General features: G+C 43.0%; 2 protein-coding genes across 7 annotated transcripts in view; one reads left to right on the forward strand and one right to left on the reverse strand.

Annotated features, from left to right (window-relative positions):
- The window catches only part of CCDC148 (coiled-coil domain containing 148), a 74,438-nt gene extending 64,536 nt beyond the window's left edge, over nt 1-9,902 (forward strand). For all 6 annotated transcript variants that reach the window (XM_034061858.1, XM_013130282.3, XM_031053252.2 and 3 more), the window contains 3 exons: nt 4,292-4,409; nt 7,562-7,702; nt 9,660-9,902. In XM_034061858.1, the coding sequence (XP_033917749.1) occupies nt 4,292-4,409; nt 7,562-7,702; nt 9,660-9,806 (406 nt within the window). In that variant the 3' untranslated portion in view covers nt 9,807-9,902. The remainder of the gene's footprint in view (nt 1-4,291; nt 4,410-7,561; nt 7,703-9,659) is intronic.
- Nucleotides 9,903-13,817: 3,915 nt separating this feature from the next.
- On the reverse strand, nt 13,818-22,635 carry UPP2 (uridine phosphorylase 2). The gene is made up of 7 exons (XM_005154026.1): nt 22,610-22,635; nt 21,888-22,005; nt 20,709-20,867; nt 18,443-18,557; nt 15,671-15,880; nt 14,494-14,640; nt 13,818-13,990 (listed from the first exon to the last, which is right to left on the reverse strand). Exons 1-7 carry the CDS (start codon nt 22,633-22,635, stop codon nt 13,818-13,820), a joined length of 948 nt encoding a protein of 315 aa, XP_005154083.1.
- Nucleotides 22,636-24,316: the final 1,681 nt, after the last annotated feature.

The following is a 24,316-nucleotide window of genomic DNA, read 5'->3' on the forward strand; positions in this document are numbered from 1 at the left end:
CATTTAACTGATTAGACATTTAATTTTCTGGTGTGAAAGTTCCTAGGTAGCTGCAGTTTTATGTTGTGTGTGTCTTAAAACTGTTGTTTTCAGAGCACCTGGCTACCCAGTACTTGGCTACACCCCAGAGGGTGTGAGTTTATGTAAGTTCCCACAGATGTTGATCAAGTAAAAGGTGGTGAAAGTGGCAAGCTGAACACAAAATCCTAATAAGCAATGCTATTTGCATTCAGCAACATGGGAGAGGGGAAAAGGATTGTTCTGTGATTTCTGCTCCAAGCACATCTTCTGTATTATTTCTTTGTCCAACAGTTAAGTCATACAAAATCTGTGAACGTGTTTAAAAAAAAACCAGGAGGGCTGGAGTAAGAACCTGGATCTGCCCAGATCCTGTCAAATGCCCCACCGAGCAGGCAAAAATCATGCTCCTTTTGTGCTTTCTTCTACCCCCATTCATTCTGTATTGTTTGCTCATAGTGGTTCAGCTATTAACACAGGGGTGGAGGTGCCCTTACCTGGACTACTGTATATGATTCTATGTTGTCACTGGTTGTGCTGCTTGCTGATAATGCAGAAAATGACAATTTGAACTCCTTCAGGCTAAGAATCTGAGACTAAAACTGTCTGGACAAGAGCTCTTATTACTGGTGTGTATCATAAAATGTCCAGGCTGGCCACATTTGCAAAGGAAAATAGAGAATTCTGACACTTTTTAAAACAAAAATTAAAGGTTTGGTAGTTGACAGCTGCAGAATGAGAAATGCACCAGAAATACAGCAGGTACGAGATAAATGTTGTGTGTTCTCCCTGGTATTCAGCAGGACTTAACCCCATTAAACTGGGGTAGCTGGTGGGGCTACTTCAAGGATAAGAAATAGGTGTGGGCAAGAAATACTTGCATGTGGTCCATTGAAAACAGAGGTGTAAGCATGGATGTACATCTATGGCAGTCGGTCTGTCCTATGTCCACAGGATCACGTGTTCAGCTATTCTAAATGTCATAAATTAGGTGGTCTACATGCTTATGTCTTTAAGGACACAAATTATAAGCTCTCTTTTAAACACAGTTTGTAGTTCTTGATACTACATTAAGTCTTACTGTGCTTCAAGAATTAGCATCTAGAAAGGCAGATGATACAAGTCCACTTCTCCGTTTTTTCATCTATGCAGTGAATTTCAGTTAGGTCCTTTATCGGGTCCCTTAGGTATGGAATGGTTTGCATATACATAAAATTTTCTAACAAAACATCGCACAGACCCCCAGCAACAGATTTTGCATTACTGTTGCAGGTCAAGAATTTAATTGGCATGAAATTGTGCAAATATTTTCACTCACTACGTATGGGAAACAGAGTGGCACAGTCCTGTTCTCCATTGAGAAATTAAGTGGGAAACATTTGCAAACATTTTAATGCATCACCTGAACTGCTGCCAGTTCTGGCCCTGAATTCAAAGGGCAGGGGTGGGCGAGTTGGAAGGAAATAATTACCCTTCACAAGAATTCTTTCTTATTAACTGTTAGAAACAGAGCAATGGCAGCTGTTTTCCATGCAGCTATGTTTACCACATGCCAGGGGTGAAGACACTTATGTACTGCATCTCTCCTTCCCTTGTGCTCTTGGAAGCAATTCTATGCAGGTGACCTTTCCTCTTTCCCTGCTTGCCCTACGTAAAGACTTTCCCATTCCTGAAGAAGAGCTGTCACCAACTCCCCCGAAACCCTCCTTTCCAGTCAGTGCACCACATTGAAGGATCACAGAACAGAAAGAATCCAGGAAAACTGTGTACAAATAATTGGGTGTTAAAGCTATTCGTAAAGCTGGGAATATGAGGGGGTTGGTGGTGGAGCCAATGTCTCAAGCTCATACTGTTATGAGTTAGGCTGTGCACCCTGATATAGACACCACACTTCACCTGCAAGTGTAAACTAGCAAGTGATCTGGCCCATCATTTTTGTCATGAGAGCCAGTGGCTGCTACTGCAGTGTGTGGAAGCTTTCTGTGCTGGCTGTCCCTTGCCTTGGCAACTTTGTACATTGATTTAATCACAGGTGGAAACACCAGCAGATCTTAGCCACTAGGATGCTTTCTACTGTTTACATGGGATTTATTCAACTGACAAAGGTTAAAAAAATAAGTTGTGATATACAGAAAAACCTATCTATGTTATAACCCATTTTTGAAAGTTTTATAAAATTTCATGATAAACATAGCAGTTTATTATTTCCTATTGAATATTTATGAGACCATGTCTGAAAGCAGGGTTCTAATGAAATTATGCTTATCAAAAATTACATAAGTGTGTACCCACAATACTTAAAAAAGGTATCTTTGCTGAAACTATTCAGCTAAGCTAATTTTTCAGCTGGTAATTTATTAAAATTGTTATTTACTGTGGTGCTTAAAGTAAAAATTTAGTATTAAGACATTTTAACCTTTTCTATAAAGTTAAGTTTACTTTGAAGAAATAGTAGCTAAAATATTACGAAGTTTAATAGAGTGAAAGAGAATTAACACCTTTATTTGGATGTGGACACTGTGAAATCAAATCTCAAGTAAATATTTAAAGGTAAGTATAAAAAGTATTGGAAGGATGTTCCAAATTAGGAACATGATGTATGGCTTGATATGTGTTTACAAGTTTCTCTGCCTTCCCTAAGTGCAGATTTCATAGCCCTGCCATTGCCCTCTGGCATGAAATTTAATCTTTGTTAATACTGGCGTTGGTCTCCCCAGCATGAGCAAGATGATGATCTCCTTAGGATAAAATAGTAATGAAAACATGAAGCACCTTCTTAGGAGCAACAACTGCTGCATCAAGATGCTGTGTCCTTGCTCTGCTCTGGTCTCCTGTCAGTGACTTTGACAATCAATTGCAATCACTTACATCTATGCAAATAGGGTATGGAAGATCCAAAATGTTCCCCTTTAGCAATGCTTTACATTCCTATGTACGAGAAGACTTTTGCAGGGGAGACAAAGTATATGCCATTAGACCTGGATGAGTGCCCCTCAGTGTTCCTTCTTGGTAATATACAGAAATTTCCAGGGTACTGAATTTCCTGTCTGATCACACTGGAGTATTTTAGAACATGTATCATAGTAATTGGCTCAAGCAGACTGAAAGGTTTTCAATATAATAAAATTTTTGTCATTTTTCAGTAAAATATGAATATCTGCTTTTTATTAAATTTTCTGTGCAGAAAAAGATTAGGCTTTCTCCCTGGAACAAAATGACTTCTGAAGATTACTACTGTAAGCATGCATCTGTGTGAACTGCAGTGGTCACAGTAAGAAACTGAAAGACTCTGGGGCATCCTCAGGCAGCTTTGTACCACTCTCTTATGACAAACTTGTTTGTCCTGGTAATTGTTATTGGATTATTGATGCAGCGTTTTTTTCTAGCTACCAACATAACTGTACATTTAGTTCTGATTTTTGCAGTTTATAGCACAATTTATATACTCCTTTGAGCTTACTTAAATTTCGAGTAAGAAAATAAAAATACATTTTATTGTTGTTGAAGCAACTCTTTCTTCTCAATTTCTCTAAAGGCAACTTAAAATTTCAAGGGTAAAAGAAGGATAATTCTCTGACTGCAAAGCATGGTAGTGGCAATTCCTATGTAAGGACTAAAAGTGACATACCAAAGGATACCTTGCAGTTTCATTGAGAAACAGAGTTTGGCAGCAAACTGAGGGTTATTTAGGAAATACAGTTGTGTCATGTTGTCATATTGTCATATGCTGTAAATAAAGTTTCAGGGTATTTGTGCTAACTTCCATTTTTTTCCTTTTGAAGAAGGATGTAATTCTCAAGTTTTCATGCTTCTTCCAGTAACAAGATGTGTTTCTTTTAGTGGAAAGGGTTATAGGAAAGAGTTCTGCTATACACAGATGTCAGAGAACATTTCTTCTTTGCAAAGAAAATCTGGGGGGGGAAAGTGACAGGGCTATATAAAGCATGCTAGAGAAAATCTGTGTTCTGGAAATGAAATCTGAAAGGTTAGCCAAGTTGTCTGGGAAAAAAAAACCAACAACAAAAAAAAAACCTTTAAAAAAACCCACATCCCCCTTAACTCCCTTTCCCCAAAAGGTCTGAACAAACAAAAAAACCCACATTCAAATGAAAAAGCATTTTTTGCATTTTTCAGGTGTTTTGATGAACCACAGTGGTGTTGTTGTATGGATAGAGAAAACATCAGACTAGTTTTCAAACTGAAATAGCATAACAGAAATTTAAAATTAACCTTGACCAATGCTTTTTCCATTTGTGTGTATGCTGTTTTCCAGGGTAAAGTTTAGACGAGCATTACTAGAAAAACGGTTGCTAGAGAAAAAGGAACTATCCCTTCAAGCAGCACATGAAGAAGAGGAAAAAAAGAAATGCCTTGCACTGCTACGACAACAGGTGCTTTTATTTCCTTGATATAGTATTTTCATATACAGTGATAATACAAGCACATACCGTCATATTATGTGAAAGATAAAAGGAACAATCTATCAAAAGCAAATAAATGAAGAAGTTAAAATGGTCTGACTTAAACAGTAATTCTGTCATGTTATAAACCCCGTGTGCTTTGTAACTGTGACAACAGGAACATTATGATGTTAAATTGCACTGTAGAGGCTGTTAATATCTGCAAATAGATAGATACTGTTTTTTTCTGGGTTGGATATGATTACTTTTTTGTTGTTGCTGTTACTTGTTTGTTGTTGGTTTGTTGGGGTTTTTTAAAATAATCTTAAGTCTTCCTTGAGTGTTCGGCAAGATTTCTGAGTAATTTACATTCTTTTTAAATTCTGAAAACTTACAGACCTTGAATGACTTTTCTTCAGAGAGAAATTTAACTCTCTGTGAAACTTTGGCATCTCAGAAAATGCTTGATAATGTTTGTCACAGTAAATGTAGTGTTCTGAGTTTTTTTACTGCTGACTTTTTAAGTAGTAATTTTACCTTCATTTATATTTCCATGTCTATTCTACTTGTTTAAAAGTTTAAAAGGAAAAATCAGGATTTCACATTCTTTACACTCTGGGAACTGCAGCCCAAATGTGCACCCAAAGGAAAATAAGGGAGGGAGAAAAGATGCTCTGAAAACCCTTTTGATTCGGATAATTTAAACAGCACTAATGCAGCAGCTTTCTCCCCAAGACTGCATCAAAAGGAGCGTGACCAGCAGGTCGAAGGAGGTGATCCTGCCCCTCTACTCTGCTCTTGTGAGACCTCACTTGGAGTATTGTGTTCAGTTCTGGTGTTCTCAACATAAAAAGGACATGGAACTGTTGGAACAAGTCCAGAGGAGGGCCACAAGGATGATCAGGGGACTGGAGCACCTCATGTATGAAGAGAGGCTGAGAAAGTTGGGACTGTTCAGGCTGGAGAAGAGAAGGCTGCATGGAGACCTCATAGCAGCCTTCCAGTATCTGAAGGGGGCCTATAAGGATGCTGGGGAGGGACTCTTCATTAAGAACTGTAGTGATAGGACAAGGGGTAATGGATTAAAACTTGAACAGGGGGAGTTTAGATCGGATATAAGGAAGAAGTTCTTTACTATAAGGGTGGTGAGGCACTGGAATGGGTTGCTTAGGGAAGTTGTGAATGCTCCATCCCTGGCAGCGTTCAAGGCCAGGTTGGACAGAGCCTTAGGTGACATGGTTTAGTGTGAGGTGTCCCTGCCCATGGCAGGAGGGTTGGAACTAGATGATCTTAAGGTCCTTTCCAACGCTAACTATTCTATGATTCTATGATTCTATGACTACCCATGGTTAAAAATACAGTATTTGATGCAGCCTTGACCTCACCTTCGGCATATCCTTTGGCTTCAGGATTAACCAGCCCAGTACAGTATGCATGTCAGTGGAATTCTTCATTGTGGCTATGGCTTTTAAGTGCTTTCTTTTCAGCATTTGGGTGTACAAGGTCCAGAGGAAAGAAAAATATAGCAGAGGTCAAATACTGCAAGCCATCTTCTGTGGAATAACTGAGTGTAACAGGAATAAATAAACCTAATGAACTCAGGCTCATCTCCAGTCAATAATACTTTATTTTTAATGATCTGATTCAGTTAAATATTTTGCTGTATTTCCAACATTATTTTAGGTTGGCAATGCATTTTTAATAACTCTATTACATCTTTTGTAAGTCACTGGTTGAATTGCATTGTCTTTTGCATCAGACATGACAAAAAGCTGGTTGAGAGTCATGATCTGTTGTTCCCTTCTGACTGACCCAGTTCTCTTGCCAAAGTAGAAAATACTTATAGGAGGCTTTTGACCAGCATGGTAGAGTTCCCACTTCATTACATTTTCCTAACCAGTATTTATTCTCTGTTTCACACTAGTGGAATACTGCTTCATAAAATATGCCCCTTAGCTGTATGTGGAGAAAACCAAGATATTTACTAAAGTCATCCCATCTGTATATTTTGACAGCCTGTGAACACAAAGGTGACATTTTCTTAAAGAGAGGGCAAAAAATTACCATACATAATTTTAAATATTTGTTTCTTGTTTTAGCCGTTCAGATGGTGTCCTGACTTCAGTTATTTTGCTTATGCATCTTTCTGTATCTTCCAAGTAGTATTAGACTATATCTGAATATTTTAACCCAAAGAAAAAGGAAAATAATAAATGAAAAAAAGATTCTCTCTTGCACAGTGTAATGTCAGAGAGAATCTTTTATACTGATCTAGCCACAGGAAATTAAACAAACACAGCACTTAAGAAAAAATCCAAAGAATCATGTTATTTGTGGCATATCACTCCATGTTGTTGCCCATGACTCAGTAAAAACTGTGAACTACTCGATCTGAACACCTTTGTTTCCAGCCGAAGAAAAAGAAGAAAATTCAGACTTACAGGAATTGTGGGTATTGCTAAATTCTGAGTCTGATGGTTCCTTTTGGTTATTGGTTTTGAAAGTCAGAGCTCGTGTCAAGTTCTGCTAGAAAGCTGAGGATGCTAGTGCTTCTCTGCCTGCATTCTTGCTGAGCAGAGGCCTACCCCACAGCCAGGACAGCATGCCACTGTTACGGTGTCAGTAGTGCATGTATCTGGGAAGCGCTGTTTTCTGGTAGCCTAAAGCTTAGCATAAGCTTATTTCCTACCTGGGGTATGACAAGGTAGCAGTGTAAACTATCTCTTTGTGGAAATGCAATCCAGCTTTCAAGTTTATGCTTCCAAGGACTGACAATTGGCATTCACAATATTCAGGTTATTCAGTGTTAAGCCTGTCCACACAGCGGGCGGTTCTCCACTTCACAGCAGTTCTGGGCATGCACAGTGCCATATTAAGTCCAGACAATTAAATTGTCTCCATTGGGAAACAGGAAAAAAAATCTCCCTGATTATTATACTCTATCAATGTGGTTTTACTCTGGATTCTAGTTTTAAGCTTTACAACTTTTATATAAGGATACAAAGTGGTTTAAGACAACTTTTGAAATTTTTCAACCAGGTAAATGATCATGTTCTGAAAGGATGTGTTATTGATAATAGCCTTTTGTCACCTCAGGTCTACACAAGATAGAGTAATTGTTGTTTTCATGTAATATGTTTTAGGTTGCTGTTGTTGCAAAATCAGATCCAGCTAGAGTAGTGGCTGATACAGTGGCATCTAAAGCTCGGATGGGCATTGGAACCAAAGAAGAATTTGATATTCAGAAGCCACTGTTTCAGTTGCATACATACAATGAACAGCAGGTAATTGTCTCTAATCACACTATATAGTTTATTGTATGCACACATATCTTAATAGTGGTATGTGATACTAACATTAGTAATTTATCTCCTGAATAGCAATATTAACAGTAGAATATAGAATATAATTTGTGTTAAAAACATTAGGACAAATAGGTGAGGTAATCTCTCTGCCCTGATGTAGGTGCTGGGGGGACACAATGAGAATGACCATAAAGGTGTGTTCAGGTCCATCAGAGGAGTCATGGGCACTCCCTGAACAGCATCCCCCACTGCCACCGCTAGACAAAGGATGCTGGGCTCAGTGGACCACTGTGCAGTTGCTGTGTTTGCTGGGCATTTTGACTGAGCTGTTTGCTATTTTTTCATTTCAAAACTTACCCCTTTTACATTTTTATGCATTTATTTAAAGAATGCCTCCTTTTCCCCTGCTCCAGTTAGTGTTGTACAAAGTATTTGAAGTGAATTGACTCAGCATAGAAGTTTTCCTTAATGCATGCAAAACAGCTGTGTTACAGGTAACTTAATTATGGGACATTCTTTTTTCTTGGAAGATTATGCACAGGACAAGTCTTTTCCTAAGGTGAAAATTAGTATCTTGACTATCTTACAGTGTTGCTAGACCGAGGATTAGTTGGCATGTGATATGCAAGGGCTAAGGAGAAGAAACTGGTGAGGTGGAAAAGAAGCAGGAAACTGGAGTAACTGTATTCCCATTTCAGGTCACTTGTACTGCTGAGGACAGTGGTAGCATAATTTCAAGTGGAATTAGAAACATAGGGGAGGATTTTTTTGTTCCTTCACTGTTCCCCATTTGCTCAGTCTATACATTCGGCATAATTCCTACTCTGGAATTTGAAAATTATATTTACAGAAACAGAAGTGCTATGACATAATTCTGTGGCATAAAAGCTTTCTTTTAGCATTGAATAAGCTGAAATTTATGATGTCTATAACTAAGCTTGTCCAGCATTTCCTCTTTTAAGGTATTTTAAATCTTCTCAGTTTGATAAGAGAGATGTGGCACAAGAGATACAAGGTTTTTTTGGCTAGTAAAATTTATCCAAATCTGACCTATGTATGAGGTTCTGAAAAACCTTAGCCTAAAAATGTTCTAAACATGTGTATTTGGGCTTGATATCTGAATTCTCAGAATATTCTTCCTGTTTCCACTCAAAATGGGATTTGGTACTGCTTGGACTGCAGTATGTGTCTCCTGCCAATCACACTGGTGTGCTCCATCCCAGACCTGCAGTAGTTGTGAATAGTGTTTCCCAGTTCTGGGCTTCTCAGCAGCTCTGGGCTTTGTGGCAGTAGATGCTAGAGCTGAAGGCAATGTCACATTTTCTCTTGTACTTTCAGTGCTCTCCCACTATAGCCCACGGAAGAAGGATTTGAGAGAGGCTTACAAATTTTGCCAAATAACCTGTCAACAAATTTTATAAGTAATTTCCTTAGGCATTAATTGTTGTTTGATGTAAAATGAAAGTGGTACTGCTATGTAGTCACAGATGATGCTGTGAGAAAAATGAGAAACATATTTGAAGCACTTGGATGCTGTAGAAACAAACAGGAAGGGATTAGAAGTGTTGTGCTGAAAGGAGGGCTGTATTAGTGGGGAGCATTAGAGGAGTCAGCAACTCTTCACTGAGCAGGCTGAACTAAACATCACTTGGTTTCTCAGCTACCCTTTCAGTTTTGCTGAGAAATGACAACCAGGGCTGTTAAAATAGTTTGTGATCACTAATATTGAAAAGGATAATATCAAGATATGTGCAGTGAGATAAGACTTGTTTACTGTAGAGTTTCTCAGCTTTTGAAGGCTTTATTTTATGACAGTAATTTTCTGTCTTTAAAAACTTCTAAAATATATACATTTACAGATAACCTGTGAGAGACACTGTTTCTGAGGAAAGTATTGGTTTGTTTCGATTTATCATTGTGTGTTTTATATTAACAGATAATTTCTGACCCTAGACTTCGTGTTGAGCTAGCTCTTCGAGAAGCTGGTCTTCATAAAACACTTTATGCAAAAGAGATTTTACCAAAAATTCCTCCACTGAAGCTGCCAAGAAGAGACATGGAATCTACAGCTTTTAAAATGTGAGCAACTCTTGTGTCAAAAGTAGAGAAGCTTTGGGGGTATTGTCTGGCCTATAATGTGAAAACTTTAAATAAATTTCCCTTAGTCTGTGCCATGGAACTACATAGTTCTCAGTGTGTGCAATCATTCTAAAAACCAATATGCCTTTCTCATGGGGGGCTACCCCATTTTACCCCTGTCTTGGTAAAGGCTGAACAGAGTTTTGGTGGGCCTAGGCTCTTGTGGTGTAATTTCTCATGTCCCTTTCTACTGGGAGATAGGACACCTACACTATCTCCTACATGACCGTCTCCTACAGACATTACAGGACAGTCTGATGTATAGCATCTTGAATAGGAACTCTGTTTTTTAATTGGCAGCATAAATCCAAAATAGATTTGCAGAACAGCCACTTTAAATCGTGACACATGAATACACCCCACAACTTTCATTGCAGGATTCTCAAGAATGTGATTATCTTAATGAATGTTTTTATTACTCTTTGATTATTATAAAAAGAAACATAACCTTTGTCTATATTTAGAAACAAATTTGCTGCATCATATTTACTGCAAGCCGGTCATGCAATTTTATGTTGCAGATTAGTCTTTCAGTATAAATTATAAATTAGAAATAACATTTCAGATCAAGGATCTTTATTTTTGAGCAAAAACTACTGATTAAGGTTTTATTTAAATGAAAGGGAAATTAATGTAATTCCATTTTGTAGCTGTGTTTTCCAGTCTTACATAAGTGTAAAATGTATATAAACGAGTTATAATTAGCAGTTTAACCAAACATTTCAGAGAGATTTGAACATTGTGTATCTGGATAATTACAGGTACTTCATTAATGTAATATTGTAATGCCTTATAGGCATTAATGAATCACATGCCTCCAACACCTTGTGAAACAGACAGTAACTGTCACAGTGAGATACTGAGGATCAGGGCAGCTGAGAACCCAGTCTGTGCTCTCCCAGTGGAGTCCACGGTGCAAACACCAAGAGAGAGTGGTTTTGCTGCTAGCCACTGTATAGCACCTCCTTCCCTGGCACAGACAACAGTCCCTCTTCTCTTGACATATTTGGTGACTCTACACCAAATGTTTTGTAATCAGAGACAAGCAATGTTGAGTTTTCACACTCAAACTGTTAGTAACATTGGCAAAACCTTGCAGCGTGAGCCTGATCTCAGCAGGTGTCTCAGCACCTGGAGGAGGGAGGTTTGCTTCAGCACGAGTGTGCAAGGGTGCAAAGTCAGAGCAGACGGAGGCTGTAAGAAGGGTGCCAGAAAGGCAGGGGAAGAGCTCATGAGACAGACTCCTGAGTGCAAGCAAATTTAAGAACAGGAGCAACGTAATCTGAGTATTGAAGCTATGTTATTTTAATGGGTGGAGAAAGTGCTACAGAGACTGCCCAAAAGCCATGGGAGCTGTGTGTCTTCTGAATGTAATTTTCCATGTTTGTACTAGAATTACTATTTTGTGCGTATTTGTGCATTTTATTTTGGTATCTCATTTGGGGAGCTCAATCTTAAAACATACTTGGCCAACTTCACAACTTGTTGGATGTTCCTGCAGGGAGACCAGCCTGGCTTTTCTTCTATTTAGAGGCCAGATTGGCTGCTAGACTGCTTTCTCAGAACCGAAGATTCCAAACTTAAGGCAACTGATTTTTTTTTTAACTTGCCTTTAAAAACAGATCTGCAAGATCATTTCAGTGGTGCAAAATCTTTTCAGATCATAGTTGTCATTTTTTATAAATACCAAGACATTTATGAAAAAGGAAAGTTTAAATGAAGCAGGCATATTTTTAAATAAAGGGCACTGATTTTTAGGCACTGTCTTGTGATTGTCTGTTATTTCTCAGGGAATAGACTGAGTAGAAGCCCACTTACATCTATGAATCTGTGCCAGCTCACTGGAATCAGGAGCTGGGGCTTGTTATTGATACGATGAGGCCGAAATGAATATTTTTAGAGGGATTTTCATGTAACAGTGGTGCGTGGAAAACAAGCAGGTCAGTGAAACTGGCTTCAAGTATTTTGCTCAGCACACCTAGAGGCTTTTCCTGCAGACTGCCTCAGCCACTCTCCCTAACCTGGCCAAGTGCCTCTCTCCTGTGCTCCTGTGGAAGGAAGTGGGTGTTTTGCCTTACTTTGTTGTCCTCGCCTTAGCACTGTTCACAAAAGATGATGAAAGCCCTTCAGGAAATGGAGATGTTTATAAGGATGTTTGTTTTCATGATAAATGCTATAAAAAAAATAAAAAATTGCAAGTTATTTTTGTACAAACATGTGTGAAATTACTTGCACATAAAAATAGTGATTTGAAAAATGTTAATGGGAAATAGACTTCTCAATCAGCATTTTTTGCAGCCCTAATTTGTTGGTTTTGACTCGCTGAGGGTAACAGTTCAGAATTCAGCTATCCTTTATGCCAATGGATAAAGTGTATGCAGTTTGACTAACAGTCTGAGTTTTTAAAGCCTGAGAAAAACTTCTTTGTGAAAATGAGGTGGCTCAGTTTCAAAGCATACTACTTATTTGTGAATTCTGCTAGGCAGAAAATTGGCTGAAATGTTAAATAGTGCCTGAAAGTTGAGCACTCAGCTGGTGCAAGATCTATTGGTGTGGTATCTGGCCATTACAAAACACTTCAAGCTTGTGCCAGCTTATGTGCACGTAAGCTTATATGCACATATATATATATCTGTAGAAAAAGAAGAACATAACTGATTGAGATGCCAGTTCTGACCCTCTGAGAATAGAGAGGGCCCTGCAATAATGGTCAGTATTTTTAAAGGAGCTCACCAAGGACACGCATTCTGAGCTGTGTAAACTACTGACTCATCTGAAAGCCCTAAACAGTGTCAAACTTAGAATGTGCAGCAGAAAAAACATTTCACAGTATAATCATTAAGCTAAGAGCAAAGTAAGTAAAACGAGAGTCTCTTTTACTGCACATTGTTCTAGAAAATAGAGAGTTCTTCACCTCCTGCAAAATTAATGACTGGATCTGTGTTTCCGTGAGCTAGGGCAGAACAAACATCACTTATCAAATTAGGCAAAATGTTGAAGTATCATATTTCTTTTCCTGGAGTGGTTTTAAATTATTTTCACAACAGACTTAAGGTACATTGCTATTAGTATAGAAGTTTCTTAAGCAGACTTTGGACTTAGCAGAACTGGAAGCAAGCTTGCTAGTGAAACTTAAGAACTAGAAGTGATTTTGATGGGAAATTCTTCAGGCTGTAGGTGGGCTCTGAAAATAACCCTCTGTGCAACCCAGGCACAGCTCGTGGGGACACTTACAGATGAGTTTCTGGACTGTTGGTGTGTGTTGATTAGCAGATGAACGTGAAAGATGCAGTCTCTGGCACTCAGGTGAAATCTGGGGAAGGATATATCAGTAAGCTGTGCTTCCTATCCCTTTCCATCTCAAGGGTCTCTGTGAGCCCCACACCCAAAGCTCTCAACTATGCAGTCTTGGGGACAGTCTGCTTTTGCTTGTGGACAGTCTGTGCAAAGTGAGCTTCCCACACACTCTTTCTTATCTTCAAATGCCCTTGTACATGTCAGTTTTTGACAGATCCTTAATAATAATAATAGTCACAAATGCGGATTAATTTTGTGTGTCATTTACATAGTTTTTGGCTTTATGCCAAATGCAGAGGGAACTCCTTCCCTGAGGATTGCTGTGGACAGCATTGACCCTAACAGGACAGTCCTTTATGACCACTGAAGATGGACTGAGGAACATGCAGTTTGGTAAAACAGTCTTAATTTCTGTACAAATTTTGTCTGGAGCTCTCCTTGGGTGAGCAGGTTGTTGGTGTAATTCAAGCCACATTGGAGGTCTTCAGCTCCTGCATGGTGATGTTCACTGGATCCAGCTGCCCCACTCAGCCATGGAGGGCACTTGCCCATGGGAGTGAATCGTGAACAAGTCAGTCTTTTCCATTTCGCAGAAAAAGGGGCTGTGGTGTGCCTGGCATGGGAGAGCAAGCCTGCACTGCTTCTGCTGCATCACGCATCAGTTTGTGGAGAAAAGCTTGTTTCCTGCTGGAGGGCACAGCCCCAGGTGCTTTAGGATGAAGGCTGCAATCAAGCGCTGGGGCCGCTGCTGGTACTCCCACAACACGTCATGGGGTGCCCGGATCTGGTCCCCCTCCAGGCGATCCAGGAGTGTCACACAAACGACAGCAGCTGCAGGATGCCGGAAGCATTGCGTTACCTCATGCCTGATTATGAGTGCCCTTTGCCTTAGAACACTGCCCCATGGGTTGCAGATGCCCTGCTCCTGCTGCCCTCCCCAGAGCTCACTGTGGGATGCGCCCTGCCACACTGGAAGGGCTGAAGCAGCAGGGTCTCTGGGTAGCTGCTGACTGCAGCACCATTCCCTGGGTGCTTCCCACTCACCCTCTTTCTTTTCCAGCAAAACAAGGGAAGGCAGCTAGGCCTGCGTAGCCAGGACTTGTTTTAAGGCTAGGAAAGGGAGGAGGGAGGATTAAATTTTGTTTTGTCCAATGTGCACTCAGGTCTTCTGAAACAAACTTGGTTTTTATTGACTCACAAAATTTGTTCTAGTGTATGTTTCAAGTTAAAATAGTTAGGAATGTGGTTTTGGCCCTTGGGTTGTCTGAATCTTGCACCAAACCCTCAGGTTGGGTTAAGCTGTGGAATGCAGGGAAAGATGCAGAAGCACTCACCTTTCAGGCCACACAACCCACATAGGGCAGCGAATGCTGTGGACTCCATTTCAATGTTCCTCACACCAGCCTCATAAGCTCTTTTTAAGTACTCTAACTTTTTTTCACTGGAAAAAGAGCACAGTGCTCCATCCAATCTCCCCTGACCTTGAAAGGAAGCAGAGAAGTGTCACTGCTGGCCCTGCCTAGCTTTACAGTTGAAGTTAATAGGGTATAGTTTCAAATGGGAAGTGCAGCAGTACCTGTGTTTGTCTGAAGCTGCCTAAGTTTTCCTTTGACTAGTTACTTAAGCAGTTGCACTTATGTCCAGTGCAGCTACTCCTCTCACACAACATGTAAAGTCCGTCATGCAAGCCAAATGTATACCTGCAGCTGTGCTAACCTGGGTAGCATGCTTCATTTTATTGCTGTTCCTACTATTAATCCTCTCAAATAGATTTTTGTTTAAATAAAACATGGCCTTGAGCAATACACAGATGGTTGCATTTGCAAGCAGATCCAAAGGTTTATAAATAGTCCTGAGATTATTAATTCTTCATTTATTGCATTTCATCTACTCTGCAATCAGCATGTAATTTTGCAAACAAAATGGTTCCAGAGTAACCAAAGTTTGTTTACATAAATGCTACATGCTTCCTAACATTTTCTTAGTGTTTGGTAGTTCTGAAGTTACAATCTTTGTTGTAGGAAACACTCGGCATTAACCCATCTGCTGAGCTCACTACGCAGCTGTGGATGAGGGGCTGTTTTCTTTGCCAGGGTGCAGCTACTCCTGTTTTCAGCAGGTCTGTGACCTCACATAACTCCCAGTGAATGACTGGACCAGGGCAGAATAGGTCCCCTGGCCATCTGCATTGTCCCAGGGAGCTACCACTGCTCAGAGGATCTTAGCTCATGATCCACCATCAGCTACAGCAGCACTGGCCTTGCAGGTAACATTACAAAATTCAACTGTCAGATGCATAAGAGACCAGTTTGCCCAGACAGCACCAAAACTGCTATTGCATGTTCTGAAGGTGTACCCTGTTCTGACCACTGAACAACCTCTAATGTATTATCAGGTGGGTCTGCTCCTGCAGCCCTTCTTAGGCTTTGAAATCATGAATAGTTTTGCCTACAGAAGAACATAAGACTTGGCATTATGTTTGTGGGGAGGAAGGACAGGTAAACGTTTTACCTTCATAGAAGTCATAGGTGCACATGGTATGGCCAATGAGTGTAGGGAAGTCAGGAATCTCCTTGCTGCAGGCAAGTAGCTCCTTTGCAAGGTCCTTGTCTAGCTCTGTGCTCCGCACCACCACATCATCCAGCACCACCTGCTCAAACCGTGGCTTGAACGAGGAGTCCACTGCTGTGTCTGTAATCACAACAGTCCCGGGCTTGATCCCTATGAAAACAAAGGCTGAGGCTAAGCCAGAGCTCAGAACACTTGTGACTGCTGAGAAAATTCAGCATGACAGGAAAATCTCTATAGATGTATGAGTGACTGTGGGGTTGTTCTTTTTTAGTAAAACAGATGTGAGAGAATAATTGAAATTCATGCAGTAGCACAGATGTACAAGTAAAATGTACAGAATCAGCACAAGATGAGCGATTGTGGGAACGTGCTGAGCAACAGTGTTTTAATTGCTTCTGGCTTGCGGCAATCATGGCCCACCACTAGCTTCTGCAGGCACAAGCAGCACTACTACCCTGGCTGTGGGTCATAGGATCATAGAATCATAGAATAGTTAGGGTTGGAAAGGACCTTAAGATCATCCAGTTCCAACCCCCCTGCCATGGGCAAGGACACCTCACACTAAACCATATCACTCAAGCCTCTGTCCAGCCCAGCTCTGAACACCACCAGGGATAAAGTATTCACAACTTCCCTGGGCAACCCATTCCAGTGCCTCACCACCCTTACAGTAAAGAATTTCTTCCTTATATCCGATCTAAACTCCCCCTGTTCAAGTTTTAATCCATTACCCCTTGTCCTATCACTACAGTCCCTAATGAATAGTGCCTCACCAGCATCCCTGTAGGCCCCCTTCAGACACTGGAAGGCTGCTATGAGGTCTCCACATAGCCTTCTCTTCTCCAGGCTGAACAGCCCCAACTTTCTCAGCCTCTCTTCATACATGAGGTGCTTCAGTCCCCTGATCATCCTTGTGGCCCTCCTCTGGACTTGTTCCAACAGTTCCATGTCCTTTTTATGTTGAGGACACCAGAACTGCACACAATACTCCAAGTGAGGTCTCACAAGAGCAGAGTAGAGGGGCAGGATCACCTCCTTCAACCTGCTGGTCATGCTCCTTCTGATGCAGCCCAGGGTATGGTTGGCTTTCTGGGCTGTGAGTGCACACTGAAGCAGGATCATGTTCATTTTCTCACTGACCAACATCCCCAAGTCCTTCTCTGCAGAACTGCTCTGAATCTCTTCTCTGCCCAACCTGTAGCTGTGCCTGGGTTTGCTCCAACCCAGGTACAGGAGCTTGCACTTGGCATGGTTGAACTTCATAAGGTTGGCATCAGCCCACCTCACAAGCGTGTCAAGGTCCCTCTGGATGGCATTCCTTCCCTCCAGCGTATCAACTGAACCACACAGTCTGGTGTCATCAGCAAACTTGCTGAGGGTGCACTCAATCCCACTGTCCATGTCAGCAACAAAGATGTTGAACACAGAATTATTTAGGTTGGAAAAGACCTTTAAGATCATCAAGTTCAATTGTTAACCCAGCACTGCCAAGTTCACTACATGTCCCTAAGTGCCATGTCTACATGTCTTTTAAGTACCTCCAGGGATGGTGGCTCCACCACTTTCCTGGGCAGTCTGTTCCATTCCAAGTTGCTGGACAACCCTTGTGGTGAAGACATTTTTCCTTATATCCAATCAAACCTCCCCTGGCACAATTTGAGGCCATTTCCTCTCATCCTATCACTTGTTACTTGGTAGAAGAGATTGACTCTCATCTCACTGCAACCTCCTTTCAGGTAGTTGTAGAGAGCAAGAAGGTCCCCCTGAACCTTCTCTTCTCTAGGCTAAACCACCCCAGTTCTGTCAGCTGCTCCTCATGGAACTTGTATTCCAGACCCCACACCCCATTGCCCTTCTCCGCACATGCTCCAGCACCTCAATGTCTTTCTTGGAGTGAGGGGCCCAAAACCAAACACAGGATTTGAGGTGCAGCCTCACCAGTGCTGATTACAAGGGGAAGATTGCTTCCCTAGTCCTACTGGCTATGCTTGCTGATACAAGCCAGGATAACATCATATCTTCACGACATCATTGTAGTTCTCCTGAGGGCAGGTGCCCCTTCTTCCAAAGGTCATAAAACTCCTTTTTTTTTTTTTCCCTGAGTTCCAGACAAAGCTGTTCTGTTAATCTCTTCAGCCAGGCTGAGCTTCTTTCCTGCTGGCTCATCTTTATGGGGATGGCCTGCCCCTCTACCTTGAAGATTTCCTTTTTGAGGAATGTCCAGCCTTCCTGGACTCCTTTGCCCTTCAGGACTTCCACCAAAGGGACTCTGTCAACCAGTCTGCTAAACAGGCTAAAGTCTGTCCTTTACAAATCCAACTCAGCAGTTCAGCTGACCCCCTCCTTACTTCTGCAAGAACTGAAAACTACCTATTACTCACAATTGCTGTGCCCAAGATGGCCTCCAACCACCGCATCACCCACAAGTCCTTCTCTGTTCACAAACAACAGGTTTAGTGGTCACCTTCCTGTCAAGTGTTTCCAGTTTGAAAAGTGAAACCCAATTGTTCAGAATGCAAAACCTTTTTTCACTATAAAAATATGCACTCTGCTAAGCCAGTCACTAGAATTTTGCTGGGTTTTAACCCAAAACAAAATATAATGTTTGGTACTTGGGGACCTGATAAAGTGCTCATAACTGCATGACCTATTGCTGAGATTTTTTTTTATTAGCAGCTTATTTTGCTCTGAAGGAAGACCATGGTAGCTTACCTAAACCTCCAGAAGTACCAATGCGTATAATAGTAACATCTCGGCATTTTGCGTGGTGCAGAAGTTTAATTAGTTCATGAAGCATAATGGAAATGGAAGGGATGCCCATCCCGTGCTGTTGGGAAGAGAGAAATGAAAATTGTCATTCCCTATGATACTGTGGCAGGTGACAGGTACATGACTGCAATGAGCTCAGGGTTATGCTGTGGCCTCTTTCCACTGATGATGCCAATTTTTTGAGACATCTCAGGGTCTTCGTAACCTGTCCTGGTCAAAAGTCTAACCTTTTTCTCCTCCCCTTGATGCTTTTAAGGCTCTTCTTACCAATAGAGCTGGTATTCATGCCTGGGAACCAGTACACCAGGCACACAGATGGTGTCTCTCCTTCAAGAAAGGTCTCTCCACAAGTGCATCCGATGTCTGAATGCTCCAAGGTCTTTCCTTTAGGTGTCCATCCTTATGCCACATGCTGACTTCCATTCTTTGTCATGTCCTGCTTGAACTCTTGGAGTGGTGAATTTCAGTGAAGACATCTTGAGCCTCTGCTTCTCTGTGTGCCTCTCAGCCTGTCCTCACCCCACACCAGAGCACCTCTACCTGTGTTGCTGACCATGAAGGACAGCAGATGAGTTTCTGCCTCTTGCTGAGGACTGGTTTCGGGGTCAGGCCTCTGCCATATGAAGCCTTGAGCCTTGTCCTGCTTCCTGGCTCACATCACCCATTTTGGGGACACTCCATTCCCTGTGCCTGCCTGATTGGCTGTAGACTCTCACCTCTGCTGACACCAGCCCATTCCCCATCCTCTGCCACAGCTCATCATGCCTTGCTGCCCCATCTCCACTGCTGCTCTGCCAGGCTGGCAGATGTTTTGCAAATCTGGAGCTGTCGAGGCTGCCTCTGCTTTCTGCCCAGCACTCCTGCATTTGATCATCTTAGTTTTCTGCTTCGTCACTCAACCAACGTGCTTTTCTCAGCTTTACTTTTAGAAACAAAAGGTGTTTGGTGGTGTGGGGTTTGTTTTTTCCCCTGAAAAATGCCTCACATTTTTTTGGTTTTGCTATCCTGTTCAAAACTCTGAAGGAACCATGTGTAAAGAAGCACAGTTAACGTATGCAGTTGGTTTTCACATTGCTGTGTCTCTTTTCATTTGGCTGTGAGACTGATGGTCTATTAGGCTTGTATCATGTTTTAAATATGAAAACTTTTTGCATGTTGTTATTCTGGAACACTGGCCTGACTTATTTGCCAATACCTAAAAAAGTTGTTCTCATTGTAAATATTCAAAGCAGGAAACTGTGCTCCTCCCTCTGGTATGTTTGAGTTCATTTGTTTCTAAGCAACTTGCAAAAATGTGATGTTGGCAGCTGCTCTGCACGAAGCGTTTTGGGGGAGGCTTGCTGTGTACTCTGCCCAGCATCCCCTCACAGCAGTGGATGGTTTCCGCATGGGCACAAAACTGATGCATGGCCAACAGCTCAGCATAGGCTTTTCCTCTAGCTGTGTCACAGCTGCTGCCAGAGAGGGGAATAGCAAAACTTGTGGGTTCTTTTTCCCCTGAGATCCTGTCAGATTGATTCCCTCAAGCGTTTCAGTCAATCAGGTTTGGTTATGTTTTATCAGAGTGACCAAACATGGGCTCTGTCACATGAGTGACGCTGCCTCCTGTGAATCAGATTCAAGACTAATCTTGTGGCTGAAGAAATGATGGCAGGACAATACCTGGGGCATAAGCACTCACCAGCATAGCCTGTATTTGCTTTTTATTTTGTCTGGTGCAAAAGTTTCTTCTCTTAAAGAATAATTAATAATAAAGCAAGGCTTTAACTTTAGAGCTCATGTCAGTGTAATACTTCCAGCAATATTTCATACTTCATGCATGGTGGGAAGCGGTCTTTGCCTGTCAAATTGCCAGGCTGCTGAGCTGAACAAAATACTTGCATGTTCATTTTTACTACAATGCTTTTTAAACTGAACATGTAGGGTGCTGAGAAATATCATTCAGACAGAAAAAGCTTTACTATGGCTGGAAGGTTGTACTGGTCATAGTGGCTGAAACTGAAAAGAATCAAAAAATCTGCTGGCAGGAGTTGTGGGAGATGGAGAGGGAAAGGTCATGCTAGCTACCCTGCCTTCTGCAGGGAAGAGAGAGCCACATGCCAGCCTGCTGCAGGACCATGACAGCAGCAGCAGGCCCAGGGCAGGGGTTGTCATGAGTGCCTGGGATGGAAAGCACATGCAGTGCAGTGCAGCACAGTGCGGTACTTACGCTAATGGAGAGCACTGGCCCAGCCCGGTACATGGCATAGCGGTCCGTCCCCGCACAGATGTCTGCCAGGTCCTCTCCATCACCTGCCAGTCCCAGCTGCTTGTGCATGAACTGGGCAAATGCCCTCATCCTGTTTGGGCTGCCACCAACGCAGACAAACTGGACGTAAAACATGAATGTGTTGGTATTTCTTAGCTAAAACAGGTACCAAGATTCAATCTTAATTTGGCAGTGGCAGGCTGTGCCAGACATATCTCCCCATTGAGCACAGTAGGATGCTGCTTCCTCACAGGCAGCCAGAGGACATCAGAACAACTGAGGAGAAAACCAAGAGTTAAGACTATACCCAAGCTATTACTCCTGTGCTAGGTCCAGACACCTGTGCAGCTGCATGTACTTGGATATCTAAAGTACTTGGAAAAATCTAAAATATTTTAGCAAATTTAAGCTGTTAGTGTTCCTACTGATTGCAAAGCAAACCCAGATGTTAGAGTAGCTTGTCATTTAATTTATTCCATCAACAGTGTGGGCTGCAATTAGTGAGTACTGCTGATGACAGAGAGGCCATAAAGTCAGGGAGGAAAAAGGACAAATTTTACATATTAAAGGATAAAATGCTCCCTGAACACAGGAGGGAGACCAACATGCAGCTGCCAGGGCACCAATGCTGATCTGGCTGCCAGAGGTGCAGGGGAGTGGGAACCCCTCCATGGCAGGGCTGCTGAAGCTCTGGGGCACCACAGCTCTTCCCCTGTGCTGCTGGGGAAATGCTCCAATTTAAAATGGAGGAGGAGGCAGTCGTGACAGGCTGGTTTTGACAGCAGGTCTTGGCCAAAAATACAACATCCTCTTTCTCTTGTTTCCAGTAGATGATGAACAGATACTTTAGACAAATGCTTCCTCCATCTGTCCTCCAATATGGGGGCCAATATAAAACCAGTTCTATGGAACTGAACAGGTTTCTAAAAGGATAATTTTCCATTGGGATTTCTGCCCGGAACAAGTAAAGGCAGACGACCTCCCTGCCTAGGCTGCCCTGAGTCACTGAGTCCCTTTGCTGAGCAGCTGAACTCTGTCCCCATTGGAAGCATCCAGGGCGGGAGGGCCCCAGCATGGGACAGCAGAGGTGTGAGATGAGGGGCTGGGAGCTGCCACCTCACTCTTTCACCTACTATTTACCTTTATGTCCCCAAACATTGCTGGCAGGTTGTGCGTCTTGGTTCCCAAGTCCAAGTGATACAGAATGTCCTCATCCATCGAATCCAAGTGTGGGTTTTTAATATGGACAAGCCCGCTGCTGCAGGGAGATAGGGCAAAGTGTCAGGGGCAGTGGGCAGTGCTCACAGGAATGGGGACAGGACAGGATGGGGTATGGGGTGGCCTGGGGGCGCTCAAGAAGTATGCATGGCGCTGGTGTTCGGGTGGGGATGGGATAGGGACAAGCCAGCTCTGCATGGCATCAAGGGTGGCTGCCTTTCTGCTATTGGTAACCCCTTCAACATCTCTTTTATTATGTCTGTGTATTTGGCAAAAATGTGTCTCAGTATTTATGATCAATTTTGTCAATGGCAACCTTAGCTTTCTTTCATATAATTCTGCCAGAAATACCTAGCAGGTAATGTACTGTGCTATTGTGTGTGTGACAGCTTATTAAGCTCTTAGCAAATCGGGATTTTATATTTCTATTGTCCTAAATAACTGCCTAGCAGTACAAGTGCAAATTAAATTCAGATTCTGTAGGCAGCAGGAGGCCAGTTTGCCTTCCCTTCCCACCTGCTTTAATAGAGGGAAAGCAACCAAGTAACAATATGGGTCAGTTTTATGAATAAGGCTTAAACAAAACCCAGAGAACATTTTTCTTGTCTTATTAAAACAAATTCAAACCTTCCCTGGTTACTCACCCGGAATAAACTGTTGTTTCAGTCATAGCGGCTCTACCAGAGTCAGCTGAAAGTGATACTCTGCAGAAAAGGTAAGGAAAACACCCTGCTATTTCCTCAGCTGTTGGGGTTTGGAGCTCAGAAGAGGTTTTAAGGGCTCTGCAGGGAGTTAAATACCCTGTCTGTCTTTGTTTGGCTCCCAAGATCAACAGTGCCCGGTCCCCCTCTGCCCGCTCCCCTTTGCCCCCTCAGGTGTGACTGGCTGCGGTTTGTCCCAGATTGGCTGTTTTTGCAGGTGTGTCACCGTCAACCTCAACTCCTCCACTGCCGTGCTGGGGGCGAGGCCAGGGCTGGTGACCTGCTGGCCCTCTGGCCCGTGCGGTGGGCTCCGGGCACGTGTCAGGCACACGTGCGCAGCGGGTGCAGGCCTGCCTGTCTCCAGCCATAGCTTTGTGCCAAGGGCTTGTCTGCGTTTGCTGCTGTGGCACTGCTCCCCTGGGATGTGCTTCTCCTGGATCCTGGGGATTGGACTGGCACTCCCACACCCAAGCTGGGCCTTTCTCCGGCCCCATTCAGTGCAAATTGGAAACTATCCTGCTTTTATCTCAGGTGCACAAAGGAAGGGTTAGTGCTGCAGCAAACCTCCACAGGTTCTGTGAAGGATTGATGGTGCATTAGGAACAGCTGCTGCAGCCCCAGCTCAACACCATATCTCACAGCTGCAGCAGCTGGAGCTGTTCCATGGGTCTCTGTGTGGGTGCAGATCACCCGGTGCCAGGGAGCAGCTGCCTTGCACGCAGTGCTCGCTGGGGCTTGCAGGCCCCAGGTGTCTGTCAGTGTGGTGTCACCTGGCAGGGGGCACACTGCCCAGGGGTTGAGGGGGGACTGGCTCAGCCTATCTGAGCGTGGGGTTGCTGGAGGCTGAGACACCTTTTATGTTCTGAACTGTCATGGTCCTCCTGGAAAACCATCTGAGGAGGAAAACACAAGGTGTCAAAAGTTGGATGTGGCCCATTCCGACTAATCCCTGTCTTCACACTTGTAACTTAAGACAAGAAAGTGACTTGCAATAGATCTGTTTCTCTCATTGGCTAAACTCCCCAGAGGGCAGCACTGCTCACTACTACAGCGGTGCCCGGGTATGGCAATGGGCAGGCATAGGATACTGCCATTCAGAAACGGGTACTGGAGCAACTAGTCCCAGCCTGGAGAGGCTGATTTTGTTCTTGGCAATGTTCAGACAATGATATTTGTTCTCTGCACCCAACTTCCTCTCAGCCGAGGAGCCCTTCAGGATAGTCCATGGTCAGGGGTGCCAGTGGAAGGCTTGCCCCAGTCCTGGGGAGGCTGGCTGGCAGTGAGGCTGAAGGAGGAGTGCAGGCTGGCTCTCTGGGGCCTCTCCCCAGGGCAGCCCTTCCCTCTGCTCCCTCAGTTTAGGAGCTGCTTTTGGTGTCACTGTGCCCCAGCCAGGGTCACTTCTCAGACATCTCCCCACTAAGGACACAAGGGACTTTGCACAGCAGCCCAATATCTGCTGTGGATGTCACAGCAGTGCTTGGTGACTGTCCCCATGTGTGATGGGCCTGGGCAATGTCTGTGCTCCATCACACACCACTGCAAGTTGTCTGTAGGGCCATGGAGCATGCGGTGGGATGTGGGGCATGCCTTAGCGTGCTGGATGAGGTCTGGGGAGCAAGCAGCAGTGCCAGAGCAGCCACCACAGCCCCT

This window comes from Melopsittacus undulatus, chromosome 4 (assembly GCF_012275295.1).
Source record: "Melopsittacus undulatus isolate bMelUnd1 chromosome 4, bMelUnd1.mat.Z, whole genome shotgun sequence".
In the NCBI taxonomy this organism is placed as follows: domain Eukaryota; kingdom Metazoa; phylum Chordata; class Aves; order Psittaciformes; family Psittaculidae; genus Melopsittacus; species Melopsittacus undulatus.